Raw genomic sequence first — 25,573 nt, 5'->3', positions numbered from 1 at the left:
GCTTCTCCCCCCGCCAGCAACGCCCCCCCGTTGCTATTGGAGTTGCTGTTACTGGAACAGTTGATCAGTTAGTAGAGAGTGCCCCAAAGGCTGCTTGCCTCCAAACGACGTATGATAGAAAGCTGCAGCCACACGGTGAATCACCGGTGATGGTGCCTGTTGATCCTGAGAGGATGCCTGCTTTAACCTGGGCGCTTCAGAACCACTGAAAGCCATAGGCACACAACTGCAAGATGAGATACAGGCTACGTTCTCAGGGAGAAAGAAGCCGGGCACTGCTAGAAGAGGCTGTAACCTCTAACCATCTGCAGTCGGGATACAAAGCACGGACGTGGGGGGGAGGTTGCCCAAGAGTCAACTGACTACGGGAGAAAATATGGTTTCTTCCAGCGGTTTCTTCCTCCAGGAAATTGGAGCCAAGGGAAGTGAGGCTTGCCGCGGCCAGCCTTGCCCCCCGGCCACCTAGCCCAAAGCTCAGTGGGACTGGGAGGGTCTCACTGTCAGTAAAAGCAGGGAGGCGAAATATCGATCATAAGCGTAGTTGTCTCTGGACACTGGGCTGGCACAAGGCTGTTCCACGAGATCTGATGAACGGAGCAGCCACTGTCAGGTTAGAGGCATTCGTTGAGCGGTGGCCGGAACAGAAGCTCAGGAATCTGGAGGAAAGCAAAAGCCCAGGTGCGAGGGCTTCTCCCGAGGAACCCGAGCGGCTCTCCAAGCCATTAGAAAGCTGCTGTCTTTGCCCCTCCCAGGTGAGGGGTGGATGCATGAGAAAGCTCACAGCCAAGGGAAACAAAGAGATCCTCGATGTAACACCTTCTGTGCAAAGGCCTCACCACTCTTGCCACTTATCCCTGGGAGTCACGGTTCAGTGGCTGAGAAGCTAGGGAAAGCCTCTTATCTCCCTGGCCAGCCTGTGTCGATTGACCCGGCTAACCTGCGGCCAGTTTCCCTAACCCTAATGGAATCCCTGAACGAATGTGCTTGGAAGGCTAAAGACACCCCGAGAAAGGAATAGAAAAGCAACACTTGCTGGACTGTGCCCTCCTTTGTTAGCCGTATTAACAAAGCCCCAGAAGGGCGAGTCGGTGTCTTGTTGTATGTTACAGAAGATCCCCGTGGGACCTGGATTGGACACAGGAAGGCTGATAGCTGATTTTAACAGCTGTGGTTTGTGACAGAAGATGCGATCACGCTAGAATCCTGAATACACCTCTTGATGACACGTTCTGGTTGCAGCAGTGTTATGTTTTGCGTTGCTGTGGGTGTGGGTGGTGATTGGTATCGGTCCTCGGACCTGTTAAACTTCACAACTGGCTTCAGAGTTCTTAGAGGTCATCCTAGCTTCCTGGTGCTCCCTGCACAGTGATAGCCTTTCTTTTGAGCCCTTCTTTCACCCCTTTTTATCAAACTGATCATGACTGGCATGTAAGTCCTCCGCAGCCTTTCCAAATTCCTAACAAACTGGGAAATGAATCAGGGGACCCATCTAATATCTGTCAGACGTGGGCACAAAGGAAACGTGTCATAAAGCCTTTTGCACTGATGCTTTTCAGTGTCACACCAGTCCAGGAGCTCCATCCAAAGCGTGGCTGTTGGAAAGCGCCTAAGCTTTGGTAGGAGACGTGTACGTCTCTGGGATTACTCCTCTTTGATGCTTCCTCCTGTGGGCTATCCTGCACACGCTCTCCTGTGAAAGCCTCTGTAGACTGTAACAGTACTCAAACTTGCCAAGCTAGGATTTCACTCTCCCAGCATTTGAATTGCTTTGGAAACGCTCAAGTGGAGAGTTCTCATGGCACGAAATCATCTCAGAGAACACTCCATGGCAAGTCCACATACTGTCAGATTGGACTAGGTACGCTTTTGGTGAATTAACTGAAGCGTGCTGTTGTACGGCTCCTGAGAAACACCACAGCTCTGCTGAAGAATTCCCACCTGGATCCTGGCTTCCGCTGGGAGTTCCTGGCTGCTGGGGAAAGCAGCTGAGCCAAATAGCTCTGTTTGTTTGGCTTACTGATTTGTCATTACTGGTTCTTGTGCAATGCATGGCTGTTGCCAAATGTATGGTTGTCCCTTTTCACTTTCTACCTTTTCTTCATTGCGTGACATTGGTGCCATCACTGCTGAGGAGTCACCGGGTGGTGTCTGTGGCAAATTGGGTGGCTCTAATTGTTGCCTACAAATTGGATGGCAATGAAGAGGTTGCTAAACAAATTGCCCGTGGGTGAAACGCCTCCTATTCTGTGTGCCGTTGCCACTCTCGTGTTTGTTCCTTGCGTGGTTCCATGGTGGATTCAACTTATACAAGGACTTGTATCCTCCATGTGCTTTGTAACCACTTCAACTGATGATGAACAAGTCCAACGCATCAGGGCAACCTTTGTAACCAAGCCCAAGAAATCCTTTCTAACAACTGTGTAACGTTTAACCCCCCTTCCTCCCCACCCCTCTTTTCCCTTCCGCTTACTTTTTCTCTTTTCTTCCTTTCTCTTTTCTCTTTCCTCACCACCACGAACGGTCGCTTGCACATCAGTTTCAAGCAGCCTTGTTCTGGCTCCAAGCTTGCTGCCAGGCGCATTTCTTGTGATGAGACTGACTTGTCTAGGAGATGAGTGATGGGTGTTGCCGTGGGGCAACCAACATCACTGTGTGGACAATTGTAGCTGTTTGCCTTCGCAAGAGAGTGCTCAGGACCGTTTGCTGGCGGAAGATCTAGCCTGTGACCAAGTGACTCCAGCTTGCCGTGGGAGACTGGGGGATGATCCCACTGTACCCTGCAGGTACAAGGCGAGATACAAGTGGGCGCCTCCCTGCTCCCTCTTATCTGCTGGCAAGGCCCGGAAGATGGGAACCAAAGGAGTTCCTGCCGAGATCCAAAAGCCAGAAGCTGTCACTCCAAAAACAACTGACTCAACCCCTCTGGACTCACAGATAAGGTGGGACTGCCACATGGTCACCGTCGTCGTCGACAGAACAACAGTGCCCGACGACCCACCACCACTGAAGATCAAGGACTGAACTATGAACCACGCTGGATCCACGGTGGTGACCATCTATCTCCCTCTTGCTTCCTGTAGAGACTCCTTGCTTCTCCTTTCCTATGTTTCCTATCGCCCTCCTTCTCTTCCCCATCCCCCTCATTCAAAATACTGTTCGTCCTCCCCTTCCCCACCTCCCTGATTAAGATCTCTAATAAACTGGTCGGAACAACATTTCAGCCGTTGTCCTGTAAGCCCCGGGCACCTCCCTAAAATCCTCCTGTCGGCGCTGGAAGGGATGCACTGCCCGCGGCCGGCCTCCCTTTGCTATTTGCTTCGTTTATTCTTTACTTCAGCACGTGGCAGACATCAGCACTGCAAACGGCTGATCAAGCAAGCATCGGCGGTTTCCAACGCACTGATGTTTGAAAGGCTTCGGGAAGCGCTGGCGCATTCCTGTGTGCAGCGGGGAGGAAAAAGGAGTAACAAGAAAGCACACATGTTGGTGTTGGGTTGGTTTTATTGATGACTTACTCCAATTGCTAACAGTTGTTCAAGTAAAATGGGCAAAAGCCCAAGTCCATAGATGGAAATGGCATCAACTCCATAGATGGAAATGGCATCAAGTCGATAGATGGAAATGGCATCAACTTCATAGATGGAAATGGCATCAACTTCATAGATGGAAATGGCATCAACTTCATAGATGGAAATGGCATCAAGTCGATAGATGGAAATGGCATCAAGTCGATAGATGGAAATGGCATCAAGTCCATAGATGGAAATGGAATCAAGTGGAAACCGGCAGTTGATTGGTGTCTTCCCGTTCCCTGCCATGCCAGGAAAGCAGAGGCGGCCTTCCAGACGTGGCTGTTTTATTCCACAATCAGAGGGGTTGTGTAGAGGGAATGCCGGATTCCAAAAGTGGATGCAGGCGCCCGGGGCTTGATCAGCGTCACCTGCAAGGGCAAAAAAAAGGAAAGGCAGATCAGCAAGGGCCCTTCTCTTCTCTGCTGCCCTCCCTTCCTCTGCTCGGAGGTGGCACGAGGGCAGGGAGCAGGCCTGCTCTCCGGCACTTGGTCCCTGCGGCCAGAAGCTCTTTGGCCGGAGGAAGCCTCAGGGCAAGGGGGAGAGGCGTGAAGGCTGTGCTTGTGAAACAGAGGGGACGAGCAGAGCAGCGAGCTGCCTTACCCGGCCTATGTTGTAGTCTGCGGGCCCGGGCTTCACTGCTTTGCCCTCTGCAGGCTTTGGTCGGGCCGCCATGGTGTATGCGGGCGCCCTGGTCTTGTAGGCGTCCACAGCTACCTTGGGAAACGCCGCGGGACCCGGAGTCTGCAAGAGAGTCATGGGTGCACGGGGCTGGGATCACACGCAAGGCTCTCTCTTTCCCTGGAAGCCTGCGTTGAGCAAAGGTGCTTGGGGCTTGGAAGCCCCCTGGCACAGGGAGAGCAGCCCAGCTTCGGATGCTAACATGGAAAAGAGGAGCAGCAGAGCTCACCTTGGCAAGGTCTTCGTCAAAGCGGCCGCGCTGGCTCCTTCCCCTCATGGAGTAGCAGGGGCTGGCCGCCGTGTAGGCTGTATTGGGGCCCATCAGCTTGGGCAGGTTGTAGGTGCCCGGACCTGCAGGAGGAGCAGCAGAGAGCGTGTGCGTGAGGGGCTGGAGGAGACGGAAGCAGCAGAGAGAGGCAGCCCGCCCAGCCTGCTGGGGGGAGGGCTCGCCCCTCTGCCAGTTCCTGCCTCTACTCCGGCACTGGGCCAGTGCCGGCAGCTCCGAGCCTGAGCAGCCGGAGCCGCTGCGGGCCGAGAGGTGCTGGTCACGCCAGAAAGCTTGCGGCCCCAGCGCTGCGCAGGCTGCACAGTCGGCCCGCTGCTGGTGCTGAGCAGCAGCCCGTCCCTGCAGGATGCTCAGGATGAAGGGTCTGCCTTTGCCGGGGTCAGCGTACCTGGAGGGCGGTCTGTGCGCAGGGGCTCCCGCCGGAAGGCCATGGACTGCACCGGTGGGCACTTGAAGATGTGCCTGTTGGCTGCCTCGGTGCGGTAGTCACCTGGGGTGGAGGAGAAGAGGAAGAAAGCCGTGAAGTGCTGGTCTCCTGCAGCCGCAGAGACAACGTCCCGAGGAAAGGGTCTTCTGAAGGGCTGCAGGATTGCTGAGGGGCGCAGGCAGCACGCGGGGACGCTTTTCCGTGCCCCGCCACTATGTCCTGCCTTGCTGTCCCTCCTGTCAGCCCCTGGCTCTCTGTTCTTTTCGGACGCGGGGTCCTTGTGCCCTCAGCCCGTGGTGCTGGGCAGCCGTCCTTCTCCGAGGGGAGGGCGTGTTTATCGCTGCTCACAGCGGTTTGTGCTCTCTCACAAAAGACCGACGGCTCCATCAGGGCACGAGCTGACCCAGGGCAAACGCCGCGTGTGGGGGAAGCGCTGCAGAAGTGGTACTCACTGGGTCCGGGGGTGACGGTGGTCTTCGTCATGGGGCGTCCACAAAGGTGGGCGCTCGGAGCCACTTGCTTCCCGTTCCTGGTGATGGCGGGCTGCACAAAGTAGCAGGGACCTGGCCCGCAGCTCTCGGCCGCAGGCGGCTTGGTCCCGCGAAACGTGTACGCGGGGGCACGGGCTTTGGTGGGGCTGTGGCCCACGAAACCTAGGAGGAAAAGCAGAAGAGTCAGTCCCTGAGCGCAAACGCCTGCGCCAGAGCCTTGCGAAGCCGCCGGAAGGAGAGAGCGGAGCTTTGGCCAGCGCGCTGCCTGTGGCCAGCAGTTTCCAAAGGCCTGCCCACACCACGCGCGCAGGCACTCCGCAGCGAGAGCCCCCAGAGCGCCGAGTCTGCGGGAGGCTCCGACGGCACGGGGAAAGGCTCGGGAGCTGCTCTGCCCCGCCACGGCCCCGACGCGCGTCCCCCTGCACCCCGGCGATGGCCGCCGTACCTGTTGTCCCCGGGATGGAGTACTGGGGCCCGGGGCTGGGGAACTGGGCCGAGATGAGGCCGCGCGGGCGATGCGGTCTCCACGTCCCCACCCAGGCTCCGTCCATGCTGGCAGGCGCGTGCCTCCAAACCTACAGGCAAGAGCAGAGGAGTCAGTGCCGGGCTGCCCCGGCAGAGGCCGCGGGTGAGCTCCGCTTGCCGCCGCCCGCCGCTCGGAGCCCGGAGGGGCCGGCAGGAGCGGGCTGTCTCCTCCGCTCAGCCGCGAGCTGTCCGCCGCGTGGCTTGCGGCTCCCGAGCCAGAAGGGCCGGCAGCGATTTCTGCTGCTCACGGCGGTCCTGCCGCTCTCGTGCCGCACGCCCCTCGCGCGCGGCGGAGCTCAGCCCGCACCCCGCGGCCGGGCTCTGCGGCCCAAGGCGTGCCGGAGCTCTCCCTCACCTCTGTGAGCCTTGGAGGACGAGCGCGACGAGGCTGAGCTAGTCTGCTGCTGGGGCTGCTCTCGGGCACGGGGCACGGCGAGCGGCTGCGGGCAGCGCAGCTCACGAATGGGGCGCCTGGAGCCGGCGGCCAGCTGCCCTCGGGGAGGGCCCGGCGTCGGCATTGTGACGGCACGCGGGCTCCGGGGACGTCATCGGTGCTGGGACGTCTCCCGGCCGGCCCGGAGCCGCGCCCTCCACGCCTTTTCGGCCGCGCACCCCAGCCCGGAAAAAGCTGGAGCGCACGCTGCCGACCCCTGCAGATGGACCGAGCTCTCAGTGCCAGCCCCGTGCCGCCCGGGGCTCCTGGGGCTTGATCAGCGTCACCTGCAAGGGAGAGAATCCCAGCGGGGAAATGCACTGAAAGTCCCTTCCGCCTGGGAAGGCGCAGCCACCAGCTTGATGATTTGGTTGCCCTCTCCTTTAGCTTGTTCCAAAAATACATCTAAATGAAGTGCACGTGTTGTTGCCGTTCACTCTGTTCTAGAGCGCATCCGTGGCACCAGGCAATTCCTCTTCGCCCAGTCCGGCCCAGACAGGCCAGGACCAGATCATAGAATCACAGAACAGGCTGGGTTGAAAAGGACCACAATGACCATCTCGTTTCAACCCCCTGCTGTGTGCAGGTCGCCAACCAGCAGCCCAGGCTGCCCAGAGCCACGTCCAGCCTGGCCTTGAATGCCTGCAGGGATGGGGCATCCACAGCCTCCTTGGGCAGCCTGTTCCAGTGCCTCACCACCGTCAGAGTGAAAGGCTTCCCCCTCACATCCAACCCAAGCCTTCCCGTTCGCCCTTCTCCTATCGCTAGGAGACTTGCAGACAGACATTCCCCCTCCTGTTTATACACTCCCTTCGAGTATTGGAAGGCCACAGTGAGGTTTCCCCCGGAGCCTTCTCTTCTCCAAGCTAAACAAGCCCGGTTCCCTCAGCCCTTCTTCATAGGAGAGCTGCTCCAGCCCTCTGATCCTATTAGCGGTCCTGCTCTGGACCCGTTCCGAGAGCTCTGCGTCTTCGTTGTGCTGGGGGCCCCAGGCCTGGGCGCAGCGCTGCAGATGGGGCCTCACAAGAGCCGAGCAGAGGAGGACGACCACCTCCCTCTCCCCGCTGGCCGCCCCTTTTTAATGCAGCCCAGAACACAGCTGGCCTTCCAGGCGGCGAGCGCGCACTGCTGGATCCCGCCGCACCCCCGCCTCACCCTGAAGAAGAATAGGATCCCCGATGGCAACACCGAGCTGTGCAGCCTTTCCCCGTTATTCTGAGGATGCCGCCACACCTCCTCAAAACCCTCCCAAAATGCCCAGGACGCCCCAAGCTTCGCCCCCTGCCCCCCCCCAAAATCCCCAGGGGCCCATCCCCCCAACACTCCCCAGAGCCCTTCAGCTGGCCACAAATTTTCCCAGGACCCCAAAGCTCACCCAGGGCGCCCAAGCTGCTTCCAGCGCGCTTCTTTTCCAGCTCCGCAGGGACGCCTCCCCTGCCCTGAGCCACGGGCAGTGCTGCGGGGGCATCGCCCCGTGCTGAACTGCAGTCCTGGTTCTGCACCGCAATAGAACCGTCACAATCTGGTCCAGGCTTCAGAACAACCACCGTACTGTCCTATTCTCAGGACAGGTGCGGAACAAACGCTCGCTGTGCCAAGCGCGATGGAGAAGCCAGGAGTGAGTCGTCTCGCTTCTCAGCTTCTCCCCCCGCCAGCAACCCCCCCCCGTTGCTATTGGAGTTGCTGTTACTGGAACAGTTGATCAGTTAGTAGAGAGTGCCCCAAAGGCTGCTTGCCTCCAAACGACGTATGATAGAAAGCTGCAGCCACACGGTGAATCACCGGTGATGGTGCCTGTTGATCCTGAGAGGATGCCTGCTTTAACCTGGGCGCTTCAGAACCACTGAAAGCCATAGGCACACAACTGCAAGATGAGATACAGGCTACGTCTCAGGGAGAAAGAAGCCGGGCACTGTTAGAAGAGGCTGTAACCTCTAACCATCTGCAGTCGGGATACAAAGCACGGACGTGGGGGGAGGTTGCCCAAGAGTCAATTGACTACGGGAGAAAATATGGTTTCTTCCAGCGGTTTCTTCCTCCAGGAAATTGGAGCCAAGGGAAGTGAGGCTTGCCGCGGCCAGCCTTGCCCCCCGGCCACCTAGCCCAAAGCTCAGTGGGACTGGGAGGGTCTCACTGTCAGTAAAAGCAGGGAGGCGAAATATCGATCATAAGCGTAGTTGTCTCTGGACACTGGGCTGGCACAAGGCTGTTCCACGAGATCTGATGAACGGAGCAGCCACTGTCAGGTTAGAGGCATTCGTTGAGCGGTGGCCGGAACAGAAGCTCAGGAATCTGGAGGAAAGCAAAAGCCCAGGTGCGAGGGCTTCTCCCGAGGAACCCGAGCGGCTCTCCAAGCCATTAGAAAGCTGCTGTCTTTGCCCCTCCCAGGTGAGGGGTGGATGCATGAGAAAGCTCACAGCCAAGGGAAACAAAGAGATCCTCGATGTAACACCTTCTGTGCAAAGGCCTCACCACTCTTGCCACTTATCCCTGGGAGTCACGGTTCGGTGGCTGAGAAGCTAGGGAAAGCCTCTTATCTCCCTGGCCAGCCTGTGTCGATTGACCCGGCTAACCTGCGGCCAGTTTCCCTAACCCTAATGGAATCCCTGAACGAATGTGCTTGGAAGGCTAAAGACACCCCGAGAAAGGAATAGAAAAGCAACACTTGCTGGACTGTGCCCTCCTTTGTTAGCCGTATTAACAAAGCCCCAGAAGGGCGAGTCGGTGTCTTGTTGTATGTTACAGAAGATCCCCGTGGGACCTGGATTGGACACAGGAAGGCTGATAGCTGATTTTAACAGCTGTGGTTTGTGACAGAAGATGCGATCACGCTAGAATCCTGAATACACCTCTTGATGACACGTTCTGGTTGCAGCAGTGTTATGTTTTGCGTTGCTGTGGGTGTGGGTGGTGATTGGTATCGGTCCTCGGACCTGTTAAACTTCACAACTGGCTTCAGAGTTCTTAGAGGTCATCCTAGCTTCCTGGTGCTCCCTGCACAGTGATAGCCTTTCTTTTGAGCCCTTCTTTCACCCCTTTTTATCAAACTGATCATGACTGGCATGTAAGTCCTCCGCAGCCTTTCCAAATTCCTAACAAACTGGGAAATGAATCAGGGGACCCATCTAATATCTGTCAGACGTGGGCACAAAGGAAACGTGTCATAAAGCCTTTTGCACTGATGCTTTTCAGTGTCACACCAGTCCAGGAGCTCCATCCAAAGCGTGGCTGTTGGAAAGCGCCTAAGCTTTGGTAGGAGACGTGTACGTCTCTGGGATTACTCCTCTTTGATGCTTCCTCCTGTGGGCTATCCTGCACACGCTCTCCTGTGAAAGCCTCTGTAGACTGTAACAGTACTCAAACTTGCCAAGCTAGGATTTCACTCTCCCAGCATTTGAATTGCTTTGGAAACGCTCAAGTGGAGAGTTCTCATGGCACGAAATCATCTCAGAGAACACTCCATGGCAAGTCCACATACTGTCAGATTGGACTAGGTACGCTTTTGGTGAATTAACTGAAGCGTGCTGTTGTACGGCTCCTGAGAAACACCACAGCTCTGCTGAAGAATTCCCACCTGGATCCTGGCTTCCGCTGGGAGTTCCTGGCTGCTGGGGAAAGCAGCTGAGCCAAATAGCTCTGTTTGTTTGGCTTACTGATTTGTCATTACTGGTTCTTGTGCAATGCATGGCTGTTGCCAAATGTATGGTTGTCCCTTTTCACTTTCTACCTTTTCTTCATTGCGTGACATTGGTGCCATCACTGCTGAGGAGTCACCGGGTGGTGTCTGTGGCAAATTGGGTGGCTCTAATTGTTGCCTACAAATTGGATGGCAATGAAGAGGTTGCTAAACAAATTGCCCGTGGGTGAAACGCCTCCTATTCTGTGTGCCGTTGCCACTCTCGTGTTTGTTCCTTGCGTGGTTCCATGGTGGATTCAACTTATACAAGGACTTGTATCCTCCATGTGCTTTGTAACCACTTCAACTGATGATGAACAAGTCCAACGCATCAGGGCAACCTTTGTAACCAAGCCCAAGACATCCTTTCTAACAACTGTGTAACGTTTAACCCCCCTTCCTCCCCACCCCTCTTTTCCCTTCCGCTTACTTTTTCTCTTTTCTTCCTTTCTCTTTTCTCTTTCCTCACCACCACGAACGGTCGCTTGCACATCAGTTTCAAGCAGCCTTGTTCTGGCTCCAAGCTTGCTGCCAGGCGCATTTCTTGTGATGAGACTGACTTGTCTAGGAGATGAGTGATGGGTGTTGCCGTGGGGCAACCAACATCACTGTGTGGACAATTGTAGCTGTTTGCCTTCGCAAGAGAGTGCTCAGGACCGTTTGCTGGCGGAAGATCTAGCCTGTGACCAAGTGACTCCAGCTTGCCGTGGGAGACTGGGGGATGATCCCACTGTACCCTGCAGGTACAAGGCGAGATACAAGTGGGCGCCTCCCTGCTCCCTCTTATCTGCTGGCAAGGCCCGGAAGATGGGAACCAAAGGAGTTCCTGCCGAGATCCAAAAGCCAGAAGCTGTCACTCCAAAAACAACTGACTCAACCCCTCTGGACTCACAGATAAGGTGGGACTGCCACGTGGTCACCGTCGTCGTCGACAGAACAACAGTGCCCGACGACCCACCACCACTGAAGATCAAGGACTGAACTATGAACCACGCTGGATCCACGGTGGTGACCATCTATCTCCCTCTTGCTTCCTGTAGAGACTCCTTGCTTCTCCTTTCCTATGTTTCCTATCGCCCTCCTTCTCTTCCCCATCCCCCTCATTCAAAATACTGTTCGTCCTCCCCTTCCCCACCTCCCTGATTAAGATCTCTAATAAACTGGTCGGAACAACATTTCAGCCGTTGTCCTGTAAGCCCCGGGCACCTCCCTAAAATCCTCCTGTCGGCGCTGGAAGGGATGCACTGCCCACGGCCGGCCTCCCTTTGCTATTTCCTTCGTTTATTCTTTACTTCAGCACGTGGCAGACATCAGCACTGCAAACGGCTGATCAAGCAAGCATCGGCGGTTTCCAACGCACTGATGTTTGAAAGGCTTCGGGAAGCGCTGGCGCATTCCTGTGTGCAGCGGGGAGGAAAAAGGAGTAACAAGAAAGCACACATGTTGGTGTTGGGTTGGTTTTATTGATGACTTACTCCAATTGCTAACAGTTGTTCAAGTAAAATGGGCAAAAGCCCAAGTCCATAGATGGAAATGGCATCAACTCCATAGATGGAAATGGCATCAAGTCGATAGATGGAAATGGCATCAACTTCATAGATGGAAATGGCATCAACTTCATAGATGGAAATGGCATCAACTTCATAGATGGAAATGGCATCAAGTCGATAGATGGAAATGGCATCAACTCCATAGATGGAAATGGCATCAACTCCATAGATGGAAATGGAATCAAGTGGAAACCGGCAGTTGATTGGTGTCTTCCCGTTCCCTCCCATGCCAGGAAAGCAGAGGCGGCCTTCCAGACGTGGCTGTTTTATTCCACAATCAGAGGGGTTGTGTAGAGGGAATGCCGGATTCCAAAAGTGGATGCAGGCGCCCGGGGCTTGATCAGCGTCACCTGCAAGGGCAAAAAAAAGGAAAGGCAGATCAGCAAGGGCCCTTCTCTTCTCTGCTGCCCTCCCTTCCTCTGCTCGGAGGTGGCACGAGGGCAGGGAGCAGGCCTGCTCTCCGGCACTTGGTCCCTGCGGCCAGAAGCTCTTTGGCCGGAGGAAGCCTCAGGGCAAGGGGGAGAGGCGTGAAGGCTGTGCTTGTGAAACAGAGGGGACGAGCAGAGCAGCGAGCTGCCTTACCCGGCCTATGTTGTAGTCTGCGGGCCCGGGCTTCACTGCTTTGCCCTCTGCAGGCTTTGGTCGGGCCGCCATGGTGTATGCGGGCGCCCTGGTCTTGTAGGCGTCCACAGCTACCTTGGGAAACGCCGCGGGACCCGGAGTCTGCAAGAGAGTCATGGGTGCACGGGGCTGGGATCACACGCAAGGCTCTCTCTTTCCCTGGAAGCCTGCGTTGAGCAAAGGTGCTTGGGGCTTGGAAGCCCCCTGGCACAGGGAGAGCAGCCCAGCTTCGGATGCTAACATGGAAAAGAGGAGCAGCAGAGCTCACCTTGGCAAGGTCTTCGTCAAAGCGGCCGCGCTGGCTCCTTCCCCTCATGGAGTAGCAGGGGCTGGCCGCCGTGTAGGCTGTATTGGGGCCCATCAGCTTGGGCAGGTTGTAGGTGCCCGGACCTGCAGGAGGAGCAGCAGAGAGCGTGTGCGTGAGGGGCTGGAGGAGACGGAAGCAGCAGAGAGAGGCAGCCCGCCCAGCCTGCTGGGGGGAGGGCTCGCCCCTCTGCCAGTTCCTGCCTCTACTCCGGCACTGGGCCAGTGCCGGCAGCTCCGAGCCTGAGCAGCCGGAGCCGCTGCGGGCCGAGAGGTGCTGGTCACGCCAGAAAGCTTGCGGCCCCAGCGCTGCGCAGGCTGCACAGTCGGCCCGCTGCTGGTGCTGAGCAGCAGCCCGTCCCTTCAGGATGCTCAGGATGAAGGGTCTGCCTTTGCCGGGGTCAGCGTACCTGGAGGGCGGTCTGTGCGCAGGGGCTCCCGCCGGAAGGCCATGGACTGCACCGGTGGGCACTTGAAGATGTGCCTGTTGGCTGCCTCGGTGCGGTAGTCACCTGGGGTGGAGGAGAAGAGGAAGAAAGCCGTGAAGTGCTGGTCTCCTGCAGCCGCAGAGACAACGTCCCGAGGAAAGGGTCTTCTGAAGGGCTGCAGGATTGCTGAGGGGCGCAGGCAGCACGCGAGGACGCTTTTCCGTGCCCCGCCACTATGTCCTGCCTTGCTGTCCCTCCTGTCAGCCCCTGGCTCTCTGTTCTTTTCGGACGCGGGGTCCTTGTGCCCTCAGCCCGTGGTGCTGGGCAGCCGTCCTTCTCCGAGGGGAGGGCGTGTTTATCGCTGCTCACAGCGGTTTGTGCTCTCTCACAAAAGACCGACGGCTCCATCAGGGCACGAGCTGACCCAGGGCAAACGCCGCGTGTGGGGGAAGCGCTGCAGAAGTGGTACTCACTGGGTCCAGGGGTGACGGTGGTCTTCGTCGTGGGGCGTCCACAAAGGTGGGCGCTCGGAGCCACTTGCTTCCCGTTCCTGGTGATGGCGGGCTGCACAAAGTAGCAGGGACCTGGCCCGCAGCTCTCGGCCGCAGGCAGCTTGGTCCCGTGAAACGTGTACGCGGGGGCACGGGCTTTGGTGGGGCTGTGGCCCACGAAACCTAGGAGGAAAAGCAGAAGAGTCAGTCCCTGAGCGCAAACGCCTGCGCCAGAGCCTTGCGAAGCCGCCGGAAGGAGAGAGCGGAGCTTTGGCCAGCGCGCTGCCTGTGGCCAGCAGTTTCCAAAGGCCTGCCCACACCACGCGCGCAGGCACTCCGCAGCGAGAGCCCCAGAGCGCCGAGTCTGCGGGAGGCTCCGACGGCACGGGGAAAGGCTCGGGAGCTGCTCTGCCCCGCCACGGCCCCGACGCGCGTCCCCCTGCACCCCGGCGATGGCCGCCGTACCTGTTGTCCCCGGGATGGAGTACTGGGGCCCGGGGCTGGGGAACTGGGCCGAGATGAGGCCGCGCGGGCGATGCGGTCTCCACGTCCCCACCCAGGCTCCGTCCATGCCGGCAGGCGCGTGCCTCCAAACCTACAGGCAAGAGCAGAGGAGTCAGTGCCGGGCTGCCCCGGCAGAGGCCGCGGGTGAGCTCCGCTTGCCGCCGCCCGCCGCTCGGAGCCCGGAGGGGCCGGCAGGAGCGGGCTGTCTCCTCCGCTCAGCCGCGAGCTGTCCGCCGCGTGGCTTGCGGCTCCCGAGCCAGAAGGGCCGGCAGCGATTTCTGCTGCTCACGGCGGTCCTGCCGCTCTCGTGCCGCACGCCCCTCGCGCGCGGCGGAGCTCAGCCCGCACCCCGCGGCCGGGCTCTGCGGCCCAAGGCGTGCCGGAGCTCTCCCTCACCTCTGTGAGCCTTGGAGGACGAGCGCGACGAGGCTGAGCTAGTCTGCTGCTGGGGCTGCTCTCGGGCACGGGGCACGGCGAGCGGCTGCGGGCAGCGCAGCTCACGAATGGGGCGCCTGGAGCCGGCGGCCAGCTGCCCTCGGGGAGGGCCCGGCGTCGGCATTGTGACGGCACGCGGGCTCCGGGGACGTCATCGGTGCTGGGACGTCTCCCGGCCGGCCCGGAGCCGCGCCCTCCACGCCTTTTCGGCCGCGCACCCCAGCCCGGAAAAAGCTGGAGCGCACGCTGCCGACCCCTGCAGATGGACCGAGCTCTCAGTGCCAGCCCCGTGCCGCCCGGGGCTCCTGGGGCTTGATCAGCGTCACCTGCAAGGGAGAGAATCCCAGCGGGGAAATGCACTGAAAGGCCCTTCCGCCTGGGAAGGCGCAGCCACCAGCTTGATGATTTGGTTGCCCTCTCCTTTAGCTTGTTCCAAAAATACATCTAAATGAAGTGCACGTGTTGTTGCCGTTCACTCTGTTCTAGAGCGCATCCGTGGCACCAGGCAATTCCTCTTCGCCCAGTCCGGCCCAGACAGGCCAGGACCAGATCATAGAATCACAGAACAGGCAGGCTTGAAAAGGACCACAATGACCATCTCGTTTCAACCCCCTGCTGTGTGCAGGTCGCCAACCAGCAGCCCAGGCTGCCCAGAGCCACGTCCAGCCTGGCCTTGAATGCCTGCAGGGATGGGGCATCCACAGCCTCCTTGGGCAGCCTGTTCCAGTGCCTCACCACCGTCAGAGTGAAAGGCTTCCCCCTCACATCCAACCCAAGCCTTCCCGTTCGCCCTTCTCCTATCGCTAGGAGACTTGCAGACAGACATTCCCCCTCCTGTTTATACACTCCCTTCGAGTATTGGAAGGCCACAGTGAGGTTTCCCCCGGAGCCTTCTCTTCTCCAAGCTAAACAAGCCCGGTTCCCTCAGCCCTTCTTCATAGGAGAGCTGCTCCAGCCCTCTGATCCTATTAGCGGTCCTGCTCTGGACCCGTTCCGAGAGCTCTGCGTCTTCGTTGTGCTGGGGGCCCCAGGCCTGGGCGCAGCGCTGCAGATGGGGCCTCACAAGAGCCGAGCAGAGGAGGACGACCACCTCCCTCTCCCCGCTGGCCGCCCCTTTTTAATGCAGCCCAGAACACAGCTGGCCTTCCAGGCGGCGAGCGCGCACTGCTGGATCCCGCCGCACCCCCGCCTCACCCTGAAGAAGAATAGGATCCCCGATGGCAACACCGAGCTGTGCAGCCTTTCCCCGTTATTCTGAGGATGCCGCCACACCTCCTCAAAACCCTCCCAAAATGCCCAGGACGCCCCAAGCTTCGCCCCCTGCCCCCCCCAAAATCCCCAGGGGCCCATCCCCCCAACACTCCCCAGAGCCCTTCAGCTGGCCACAAATTTTCCCAGGACCCCAAAGCTCACCCAGGGCGCCCAAGCTGCTTCCAGCGCGCTTCTTTTCCAGCTCCGCAGGGACGCCTCCCCTGCCCTGAGCCACGGGCAGTGCTGCGGGGGCATCGCCCCGTGCTGAACTGCAGTCCTGGTTCTGCACCGCAATAGAACCGTCACAATCTGGTCCAGGCTTCAGAACAACCACCGTACTGTCCTATTCTCAGGACAGGTGCGGAACAAACACTCGCTGTGCCAAGCGCGATGGAGAAGCCAGGAGTGAGTCGTCTCGCTTCTCAGCTTCTCCCCCCGCCAGCAACGCCCCCCCGTTGCTATTGGAGTTGCTGTTACTGGAACAGTTGATCAGTTAGTAGAGAGTGCCCCAAAGGCTGCTTGCCTCCAAACGACGTATGATAGAAAGCTGCAGCCACACGGTGAATCACCGGTGATGGTGCCTGTTGATCCTGAGAGGATGCCTGCTTTAACCTGGGCGCTTCAGAACCACTGAAAGCCATAGGCACACAACTGCAAGATGAGATACAGGCTACGTCTCAGGGAGAAAGAAGCCGGGCACTGTTAGAAGAGGCTGTAACCTCTAACCATCTGCAGTCGGGATACAAAGCACGGACGTGGGGGGAGGTTGCCCAAGAGTCAATTGACTACGGGAGAAAATATGGTTTCTTCCAGCGGTTTCTTCCTCCAGGAAATTGGAGCCAAGGGAAGTGAGGCTTGCCGCGGCCAGCCTTGCCCCCCGGCCACCTAGCCCAAAGCTCAGTGGGACTGGGAGGGTCTCACTGTCAGTAAAAGCAGGGAGGCGAAATATCGATCATAAGCGTAGTTGTCTCTGGACACTGGGCTGGCACAAGGCTGTTCCACGAGATCTGATGAACGGAGCAGCCACTGTCAGGTTAGAGGCATTCGTTGAGCGGTGGCCGGAACAGAAGCTCAGGAATCTGGAGGAAAGCAAAAGCCCAGGTGCGAGGGCTTCTCCCGAGGAACCCGAGCGGCTCTCCAAGCCATTAGAAAGCTGCTGTCTTTGCCCCTCCCAGGTGAGGGGTGGATGCATGAGAAAGCTCACAGCCAAGGGAAACAAAGAGATCCTCGATGTAACACCTTCTGTGCAAAGGCCTCACCACTCTTGCCACTTATCCCTGGGAGTCACGGTTCAGTGGCTGAGAAGCTAGGGAAAGCCTCTTATCTCCCTGGCCAGCCTGTGTCGATTGACCCGGCTAACCTGCGGCCAGTTTCCCTAACCCTAATGGAATCCCTGAACGAATGTGCTTGGAAGGCTAAAGACACCCCGAGAAAGGAATAGAAAAGCAACACTTGCTGGACTGTGCCCTCCTTTGTTAGCCGTATTAACAAAGCCCCAGAAGGGCGAGTCGGTGTCTTGTTGTATGTTACAGAAGATCCCCGTGGGACCTGGATTGGACACAGGAAGGCTGATAGCTGATTTTAACAGCTGTGGTTTGTGACAGAAGATGCGATCACGCTAGAATCCTGAATACACCTCTTGATGACACGTTCTGGTTGCAGCAGTGTTATGTTTTGCGTTGCTGTGGGTGTGGGTGGTGATTGGTATCGGTCCTCGGACCTGTTAAACTTCACAACTGGCTTCAGAGTTCTTAGAGGTCATCCTAGCTTCCTGGTGCTCCCTGCACAGTGATAGCCTTTCTTTTGAGCCCTTCTTTCACCCCTTTTTATCAAACTGATCATGACTGGCATGTAAGTCCTCCGCAGCCTTTCCAAATTCCTAACAAACTGGGAAATGAATCAGGGGACCCATCTAATATCTGTCAGACGTGGGCACAAAGGAAACGTGTCATAAAGCCTTTTGCACTGATGCTTTTCAGTGTCACACCAGTCCAGGAGCTCCATCCAAAGCGTGGCTGTTGGAAAGCGCCTAAGCTTTGGTAGGAGACGTGTACGTCTCTGGGATTACTCCTCTTTGATGCTTCCTCCTGTGGGCTATCCTGCACACGCTCTCCTGTGAAAGCCTCTGTAGACTGTAACAGTACTCAAACTTGCCAAGCTAGGATTTCACTCTCCCAGCATTTGAATTGCTTTGGAAACGCTCAAGTGGAGAGTTCTCATGGCACGAAATCATCTCAGAGAACACTCCATGGCAAGTCCACATACTGTCAGATTGGACTAGGTACGCTTTTGGTGAATTAACTGAAGCGTGCTGTTGTACGGCTCCTGAGAAACACCACAGCTCTGCTGAAGAATTCCCACCTGGATCCTGGCTTCCGCTGGGAGTTCCTGGCTGCTGGGGAAAGCAGCTGAGCCAAATAGCTCTGTTTGTTTGGCTTACTGATTTGTCATTACTGGTTCTTGTGCAATGCATGGCTGTTGCCAAATGTATGGTTGTCCCTTTTCACTTTCTACCTTTTCTTCATTGCGTGACATTGGTGCCATCACTGCTGAGGAGTCACCGGGTGGTGTCTGTGGCAAATTGGGTGGCTCTAATTGTTGCCTACAAATTGGATGGCAATGAAGAGGTTGCTAAACAAATTGCCCGTGGGTGAAACGCCTCCTATTCTGTGTGCCGTTGCCACTCTCGTGTTTGTTCCTTGCGTGGTTCCATGGTGGATTCAACTTATACAAGGACTTGTATCCTCCATGTGCTTTGTAACCACTTCAACTGATGATGAACAAGTCCAACGCATCAGGGCAACCTTTGTAACCAAGCCCAAGAAATCCTTTCTAACAACTGTGTAACGTTTAACCCCCCTTCCTCCCCACCCCTCTTTTCCCTTCCGCTTACTTTTTCTCTTTTCTTCCTTTCTCTTTTCTCTTTCCTCACCACCACGAACGGTCGCTTGCACATCAGTTTCAAGCAGCCTTGTTCTGGCTCCAAGCTTGCTGCCAGGCGCATTTCTTGTGATGAGACTGACTTGTCTAGGAGATGAGTGATGGGTGTTGCCGTGGGGCAACCAACATCACTGTGTGGACAATTGTAGCTGTTTGCCTTCGCAAGAGAGTGCTCAGGACCGTTTGCTGGCGGAAGATCTAGCCTGTGACCAAGTGACTCCAGCTTGCCGTGGGAGACTGGGGGATGATCCCACTGTACCCTGCAGGTACAAGGCGAGATACAAGTGGGCGCCTCCCTGCTCCCTCTTATCTGCTGGCAAGGCCCGGAAGATGGGAACCAAAGGAGTTCCTGCCGAGATCCAAAAGCCAGAAGCTGTCACTCCAAAAACAACTGACTCAACCCCTCTGGACTCACAGATAAGGTGGGACTGCCACGTGGTCACCGTCGTCGTCGACAGAACAACAGTGCCCGACGACCCACCACCACTGAAGATCAAGGACTGAACTATGAACCACGCTGGATCCACGGTGGTGACCATCTATCTCCCTCTTGCTTCCTGTAGAGACTCCTTGCTTCTCCTTTCCTATGTTTCCTATCGCCCTCCTTCTCTTCCCCATCCCCCTCATTCAAAATACTGTTCGTCCTCCCCTTCCCCACCTCCCTGATTAAGATCTCTAATAAACTGGTCGGAACAACATTTCAGCCGTTGTCCTGTAAGCCCCGGGCACCTCCCTAAAATCCTCCTGTCGGCGCTGGAAGGGATGCACTGCCCGCGGCCGGCCTCCCTTTGCTATTTGCTTCGTTTATTCTTTACTTCAGCACGTGGCAGACATCAGCACTGCAAACGGCTGATCAAGCAAGCATCGGCGGTTTCCAACGCACTGATGTTTGAAAGGCTTCGGGAAGCGCTGGCGCATTCCTGTGTGCAGCGGGGAGGAAAAAGGAGTAACAAGAAAGCACACATGTTGGTGTTGGGTTGGTTTTATTGATGACTTACTCCAATTGCTAACAGTTGTTCAAGTAAAATGGGCAAAAGCCCAAGTCCATAGATGGAAATGGCATCAACTCCATAGATGGAAATGGCATCAAGTCGATAGATGGAAATGGCATCAACTTCATAGATGGAAATGGCATCAACTTCATAGATGGAAATGGCATCAACTTCATAGATGGAAATGGCATCAAGTCGATAGATGGAAATGGCATCAACTCCATAGATGGAAATGGCATCAACTCCATAGATGGAAATGGAATCAAGTGGAAACCGGCAGTTGATTGGTGTCTTCCCGTTCCCTCCCATGCCAGGAAAGCAGAGGCGGCCTTCCAGACGTGGCTGTTTTATTCCACAATCAGAGGGGTTGTGTAGAGGGAATGCCGGATTCCAAAAGTGGATGCAGGCGCCCGGGGCTTGATCAGCGTCACCTGCAAGGGCAAAAAAAAGGAAAGGCAGATCAGCAAGGGCCCTTCTCTTCTCTGCTGCCCTCCCTTCCTCTGCTCGGAGGTGGCACGAGGGCAGGGAGCAGGCCTGCTCTCCGGCACTTGGTCCCTGCGGCCAGAAGCTCTTTGGCCGGAGGAAGCCTCAGGGCAAGGGGGAGAGGCGTGAAGGCTGTGCTTGTGAAACAGAGGGGACGAGCAGAGCAGCGAGCTGCCTTACCCGGCCTATGTTGTAGTCTGCGGGCCCGGGCTTCACTGCTTTGCCCTCTGCAGGCTTTGGTCGGGCCGCCATGGTGTATGCGGGCGCCCTGGTCTTGTAGGCGTCCACAGCTACCTTGGGAAACGCCGCGGGACCCGGAGTCTGCAAGAGAGTCATGGGTGCACGGGGCTGGGATCACACGCAAGGCTCTCTCTTTCCCTGGAAGCCTGCGTTGAGCAAAGGTGCTTGGGGCTTGGAAGCCCCCTGGCACAGGGAGAGCAGCCCAGCTTCGGATGCTAACATGGAAAAGAGGAGCAGCAGAGCTCACCTTGGCAAGGTCTTCGTCAAAGCGGCCGCGCTGGCTCCTTCCCCTCATGGAGTAGCAGGGGCTGGCCGCTGTGTAGGCTGTATTGGGGCCCATCAGCTTGGGCAGGTTGTAGGTGCCCGGACCTGCAGGAGGAGCAGCAGAGAGCGTGTGCGTGAGGGGCTGGAGGAGACGGAAGCAGCAGAGAGAGGCAGCCCGCCCAGCCTGCTGGGGGGAGGGCTCGCCCCTCTGCCAGTTCCTGCCTCTACTCCGGCACTGGGCCAGTGCCGGCAGCTCCGAGCCTGAGCAGCCGGAGCCGCTGCGGGCCGAGAGGTGCTGGTCACGCCAGAAAGCTTGCGGCCCCAGCGCTGCGCAGGCTGCACAGTCGGCCCGCTGCTGGTGCTGAGCAGCAGCCCGTCCCTGCAGGATGCTCAGGATGAAGGGTCTGCCTTTGCCGGGGTCAGCGTACCTGGAGGGCGGTCTGTGCGCAGGGGCTCCCGCCGGAAGGCCATGGACTGCACCGGTGGGCACTTGAAGATGTGCCTGTTGGCTGCCTCGGTGCGGTAGTCACCTGGGGTGGAGGAGAAGAGGAAGAAAGCCGTGAAGTGCTGGTCTCCTGCAGCCGCAGAGACAACGTCCCGAGGAAAGGGTCTTCTGAAGGGCTGCAGGATTGCTGAGGGGCGCAGGCAGCACGCGAGGACGCTTTTCCGTGCCCCGCCACTATGTCCTGCCTTGCTGTCCCTCCTGTCAGCCCCTGGCTCTCTGTTCTTTTCGGACGTGGGGTCCTTGTGCCCTCAGCCCGTGGTGCTGGGCAGCCGTCCTTCTCCGAGGGGAGGGCGTGTTTATCGCTGCTCACAGCGGTTTGTGCTCTCTCACAAAAGACTGACGGCTCCATCAGGGCGCGAGCTGACCCAGGGCAAACGCCGCGTGTGGGGGAAGCGCTGCAGAAGTGGTACTCACTGGGTCCGGGGGTGACGGTGGTCTTCGTCGTGGGGCGTCCACAAAGGTGGGCGCTCGGAGCCACTTGCTTCCCGTTCCTGGTGATGGCGGGCTGCACAAAGTAGCAGGGACCTGGCCCGCAGCTCTCGGCCGCAGGCAGCTTGGTCCCGTGAAACGTGTACGCGGGGGCACGGGCTTTGGTGGGGCTGTGGCCCACGAAACCTAGGAGGAAAAGCAGAAGAGTCAGTCCCTGAGCGCAAACGCCTGCGCCAGAGCCTTGCGAAGCCGCCGGAAGGAGAGAGCGGAGCTTTGGCCAGCGCGCTGCCTGTGGCCAGCAGTTTCCAAAGGCCTGCCCACACCACGCGCGCAGGCACTCCGCAGCGAGAGCCCCAGAGCGCCGAGTCTGCGGGAGGCTCCGACGGCACGGGGAAAGGCTCGGGAGCTGCTCTGCCCCGCCACGGCCCCGACGCGCGTCCCCCTGCACCCCGGCGATGGCCGCCGTACCTGTTGTCCCCGGGATGGAGTACTGGGGCCCGGGGCTGGGGAACTGGGCCGAGATGAGGCCGCGCGGGCGATGCGGTCTCCACGTCCCCACCCAGGCTCCGTCCATGCCGGCAGGCGCGTGCCTCCAAACCTACAGGCAAGAGCAGAGGAGTCAGTGCCGGGCTGCCCCGGCAGAGGCCGCGGGTGAGCTCCGCTTGCCGCCGCCCGCCGCTCGGAGCCCGGAGGGGCCGGCAGGAGCGGGCTGTCTCCTCCGCTCAGCCGCGAGCTGTCCGCCGCGTGGCTTGCGGCTCCCGAGCCAGAAGGGCCGGCAGCGATTTCTGCTGCTCACGGCGGTCCTGCCGCTCTCGTGCCGCACGCCCCTCGCGCGCGGCGGAGCTCAGCCCGCACCCCGCGGCCGGGCTCTGCGGCCCAAGGCGTGCCGGAGCTCTCCCTCACCTCTGTGAGCCTTGGAGGACGAGCGCGACGAGGCTGAGCTAGTCTGCTGCTGGGGCTGCTCTCGGGCACGGGGCACGGCGAGCGGCTGCGGGCAGCGCAGCTCACGAATGGGGCGCCTGGAGCCGGCGGCCAGCTGCCCTCGGGGAGGGCCCGGCGTCGGCATTGTGACGGCACGCGGGCTCCGGGGACGTCATCGGTGCTGGGACGCCTCCCGGCCGGCCCGGAGCCGCGCCCTCCACGCCTTTTCGGCCGCGCACCCCAGCCCGGAAAAAGCTGGAGCGCACGCTGCCGACCCCTGCAGATGGACCGAGCTCTCAGTGCCAGCCCCGTGCCGCCCGGGGCTCCTGGGGCTTGATCAGCGTCACCTGCAAGGGAGAGAATCCCAGCGGGGAAATGCACTGAAAGTCCCTTCCGCCTGGGAAGGCGCAGCCACCAGCTTGATGATTTGGTTGCCCTCTCCTTTAGCTTGTTCCAAAAATACATCTAAATGAAGTGCACGTGTTGTTGCCGTTCACTCTGTTCTAGAGCGCATCCGTGGCACCAGGCAATTCCTCTTCGCCCAGTCCGGCCCAGACAGGCCAGGACCAGATCATAGAATCACAGAACAGGCTGGGTTGAAAAGGACCACAATGACCATCTCGTTTCAACCCCCTGCTGTGTGCAGGTCGCCAACCAGCAGCCCAGGCTGCCCAGAGCCACGTCCAGCCTGGCCTTGAATGCCTGCAGGGATGGGGCATCCACAGCCTCCTTGGGCAGCCTGTTCCAGTGCCTCACCACCGTCAGAGTGAAAGGCTTCCCCCTCACATCCAACCCAAGCCTTCCCGTTCGCCCTTCTCCTATCGCTAGGAGACTTGCAGACAGACATTCCCCCTCCTGTTTATACACTCCCTTCGAGTATTGGAAGGCCACAGTGAGGTTTCCCCCGGAGCCTTCTCTTCTCCAAGCTAAACAAGCCCGGTTCCCTCAGCCCTTCTTCATAGGAGAGCTGCTCCAGCCCTCTGATCCTATTAGCGGTCCTGCTCTGGACCCGTTCCGAGAGCTCTGCGTCTTCGTTGTGCTGGGGGCCCCAGGCCTGGGCGCAGCGCTGCAGATGGGGCCTCACAAGAGCCGAGCAGAGGAGGACGACCACCTCCCTCTCCCCGCTGGCCGCCCCTTTTTAATGCAGCCCAGAACACAGCTGGCCTTCCAGGCGGCGAGCGCTCACTGCTGGATCCCGCCGCACCCCCGCCTCACCCTGAAGAAGAATAGGATCCCCGATGGCAACACCGAGCTGTGCAGCCTTTCCCCGTTATTCTGAGGATGCCGCCACACCTCCTCAAAACCCTCCCAAAATGCCCAGGACGCCCCAAGCTTCGCCCCCTGCCCCCCCCAAAATCCCCAGGGGCCCATCCCCCCAACACTCCCCAGAGCCCTTCAGCTGGCCACAAATTTTCCCAGGACCCCAAAGCTCACCCAGGGCGCCCAAGCTGCTTCCAGCGCGCTTCTTTTCCAGCTCCGCAGGGACGCCTCCCCTGCCCTGAGCCACGGGCAGTGCTGCGGGGGCATCGCCCCGTGCTGAACTGCAGTCCTGGTTCTGCACCGCAATAGAACCGTCACAATCTGGTCCAGGCTTCAGAACAACCACCGTACTGTCCTATTCTCAGGACAGGTGCGGAACAAACGCTCGCTGTGCCAAGCGCGATGGAGAAGCCAGGAGTGAGTCGTCTCGCTTCTCAGCTTCTCCCCCCGCCAGCAACCCCCCCCCGTTGCTATTGGAGTTGCTGTTACTGGAACAGTTGATCAGTTAGTAGAGAGTGCCCCAAAGGCTGCTTGCCTCCAAACGACGTATGATAGAAAGCTGCAGCCACACGGTGAATCACCGGTGATGGTGCCTGTTGATCCTGAGAGGATGCCTGCTTTAACCTGGGCGCTTCAGAACCACTGAAAGCCATAGGCACACAACTGCAAGATGAGATACAGGCTACGTCTCAGGGAGAAAGAAGCCGGGCACTGTTAGAAGAGGCTGTAACCTCTAACCATCTGCAGTCGGGATACAAAGCACGGACGTGGGGGGAGGTTGCCCAAGAGTCAATTGACTACGGGAGAAAATATGGTTTCTTCCAGCGGTTTCTTCCTCCAGGAAATTGGAGCCAAGGGAAGTGAGGCTTGCCGCGGCCAGCCTTGCCCCCCGGCCACCTAGCCCAAAGCTCAGTGGGACTGGGAGGGTCTCACTGTCAGTAAAAGCAGGGAGGCGAAATATCGATCATAAGCGTAGTTGTCTCTGGACACTGGGCTGGCACAAGGCTGTTCCACGAGATCTGATGAACGGAGCAGCCACTGTCAGGTTAGAGGCATTCGTTGAGCGGTGGCCGGAACAGAAGCTCAGGAATCTGGAGGAAAGCAAAAGCCCAGGTGCGAGGGCTTCTCCCGAGGAACCCGAGCGGCTCTCCAAGCCATTAGAAAGCTGCTGTCTTTGCCCCTCCCAGGTGAGGGGTGGATGCATGAGAAAGCTCACAGCCAAGGGAAACAAAGAGATCCTCGATGTAACACCTTCTGTGCAAAGGCCTCACCACTCTTGCCACTTATCCCTGGGAGTCACGGTTCAGTGGCTGAGAAGCTAGGGAAAGCCTCTTATCTCCCTGGCCAGCCTGTGTCGATTGACCCGGCTAACCTGCGGCCAGTTTCCCTAACCCTAATGGAATCCCTGAACGAATGTGCTTGGAAGGCTAAAGACATCCCGAGAAAGGAATAGAAAAGCAACACTTGCTGGACTGTGCCCTCCTTTGTTAGCCGTATTAACAAAGCCCCAGAAGGGCGAGTCGGTGTCTTGTTGTATGTTACAGAAGATCCCCGTGGGACCTGGATTGGACACAGGAAGGCTGATAGCTGATTTTAACAGCTGTGGTTTGTGACAGAAGATGCGATCACGCTAGAATCCTGAATACACCTCTTGATGACACGTTCTGGTTGCAGCAGTGTTATGTTTTGCGTTGCTGTGGGTGTGGGTGGTGATTGGTATCGGTCCTCGGACCTGTTAAACTTCACAACTGGCTTCAGAGTTCTTAGAGGTCATCCTAGCTTCCTGGTGCTCCCTGCACAGTGATAGCCTTTCTTTTGAGCCCTTCTTTCACCCCTTTTTATCAAACTGATCATGACTGGCATGTAAG

General features: G+C 58.1%; 2 protein-coding genes and 1 pseudogene across 2 annotated transcripts; all 3 read right to left on the bottom strand.

Annotated features, from left to right (window-relative positions):
- The window catches only part of LOC125703186 (outer dense fiber protein 3-like), a 5,843-nt pseudogene extending 3,741 nt beyond the window's left edge, over positions 1 to 2,102 (bottom strand).
- A 1,392-nt stretch (positions 2,103 to 3,494) lies between these two features.
- On the bottom strand, positions 3,495 to 14,914 carry LOC125703018 (outer dense fiber protein 3-like). The gene is made up of 7 exons (XM_048966970.1): positions 14,382 to 14,914; positions 5,900 to 6,029; positions 5,416 to 5,616; positions 4,925 to 5,026; positions 4,480 to 4,601; positions 4,173 to 4,313; positions 3,495 to 3,940 (listed from the first exon to the last, which is right to left on the bottom strand). Exons 1-7 carry the CDS (start codon positions 14,862 to 14,864, stop codon positions 3,857 to 3,859), a joined length of 1,263 nt encoding a protein of 420 aa, XP_048822927.1. The 5' UTR covers positions 14,865 to 14,914; the 3' UTR covers positions 3,495 to 3,856.
- Positions 11,543 to 22,523, bottom strand: LOC125703023 (outer dense fiber protein 3-like). Its single transcript, XM_048966976.1, has 7 exons — positions 22,428 to 22,523; positions 21,993 to 22,122; positions 21,510 to 21,710; positions 12,973 to 13,074; positions 12,528 to 12,649; positions 12,221 to 12,361; positions 11,543 to 11,988 (listed from the first exon to the last, which is right to left on the bottom strand). The coding sequence occupies exons 2-7, from the start codon at positions 22,096 to 22,098 to the stop codon at positions 11,905 to 11,907; spliced, it is 756 nt and encodes a 251-aa protein (XP_048822933.1). The 5' UTR covers positions 22,099 to 22,122; positions 22,428 to 22,523; the 3' UTR covers positions 11,543 to 11,904.
- Between the last annotated feature and the right edge of the window lie 3,050 nt (positions 22,524 to 25,573).

Source organism: Lagopus muta, chromosome 20, assembly GCF_023343835.1.
Source record: "Lagopus muta isolate bLagMut1 chromosome 20, bLagMut1 primary, whole genome shotgun sequence".
In the NCBI taxonomy this organism is placed as follows: domain Eukaryota; kingdom Metazoa; phylum Chordata; class Aves; order Galliformes; family Phasianidae; genus Lagopus; species Lagopus muta.
Note: the sequence above shows the minus strand (reverse complement) of the source record. Positions and strands in the feature narration are given on the sequence as shown.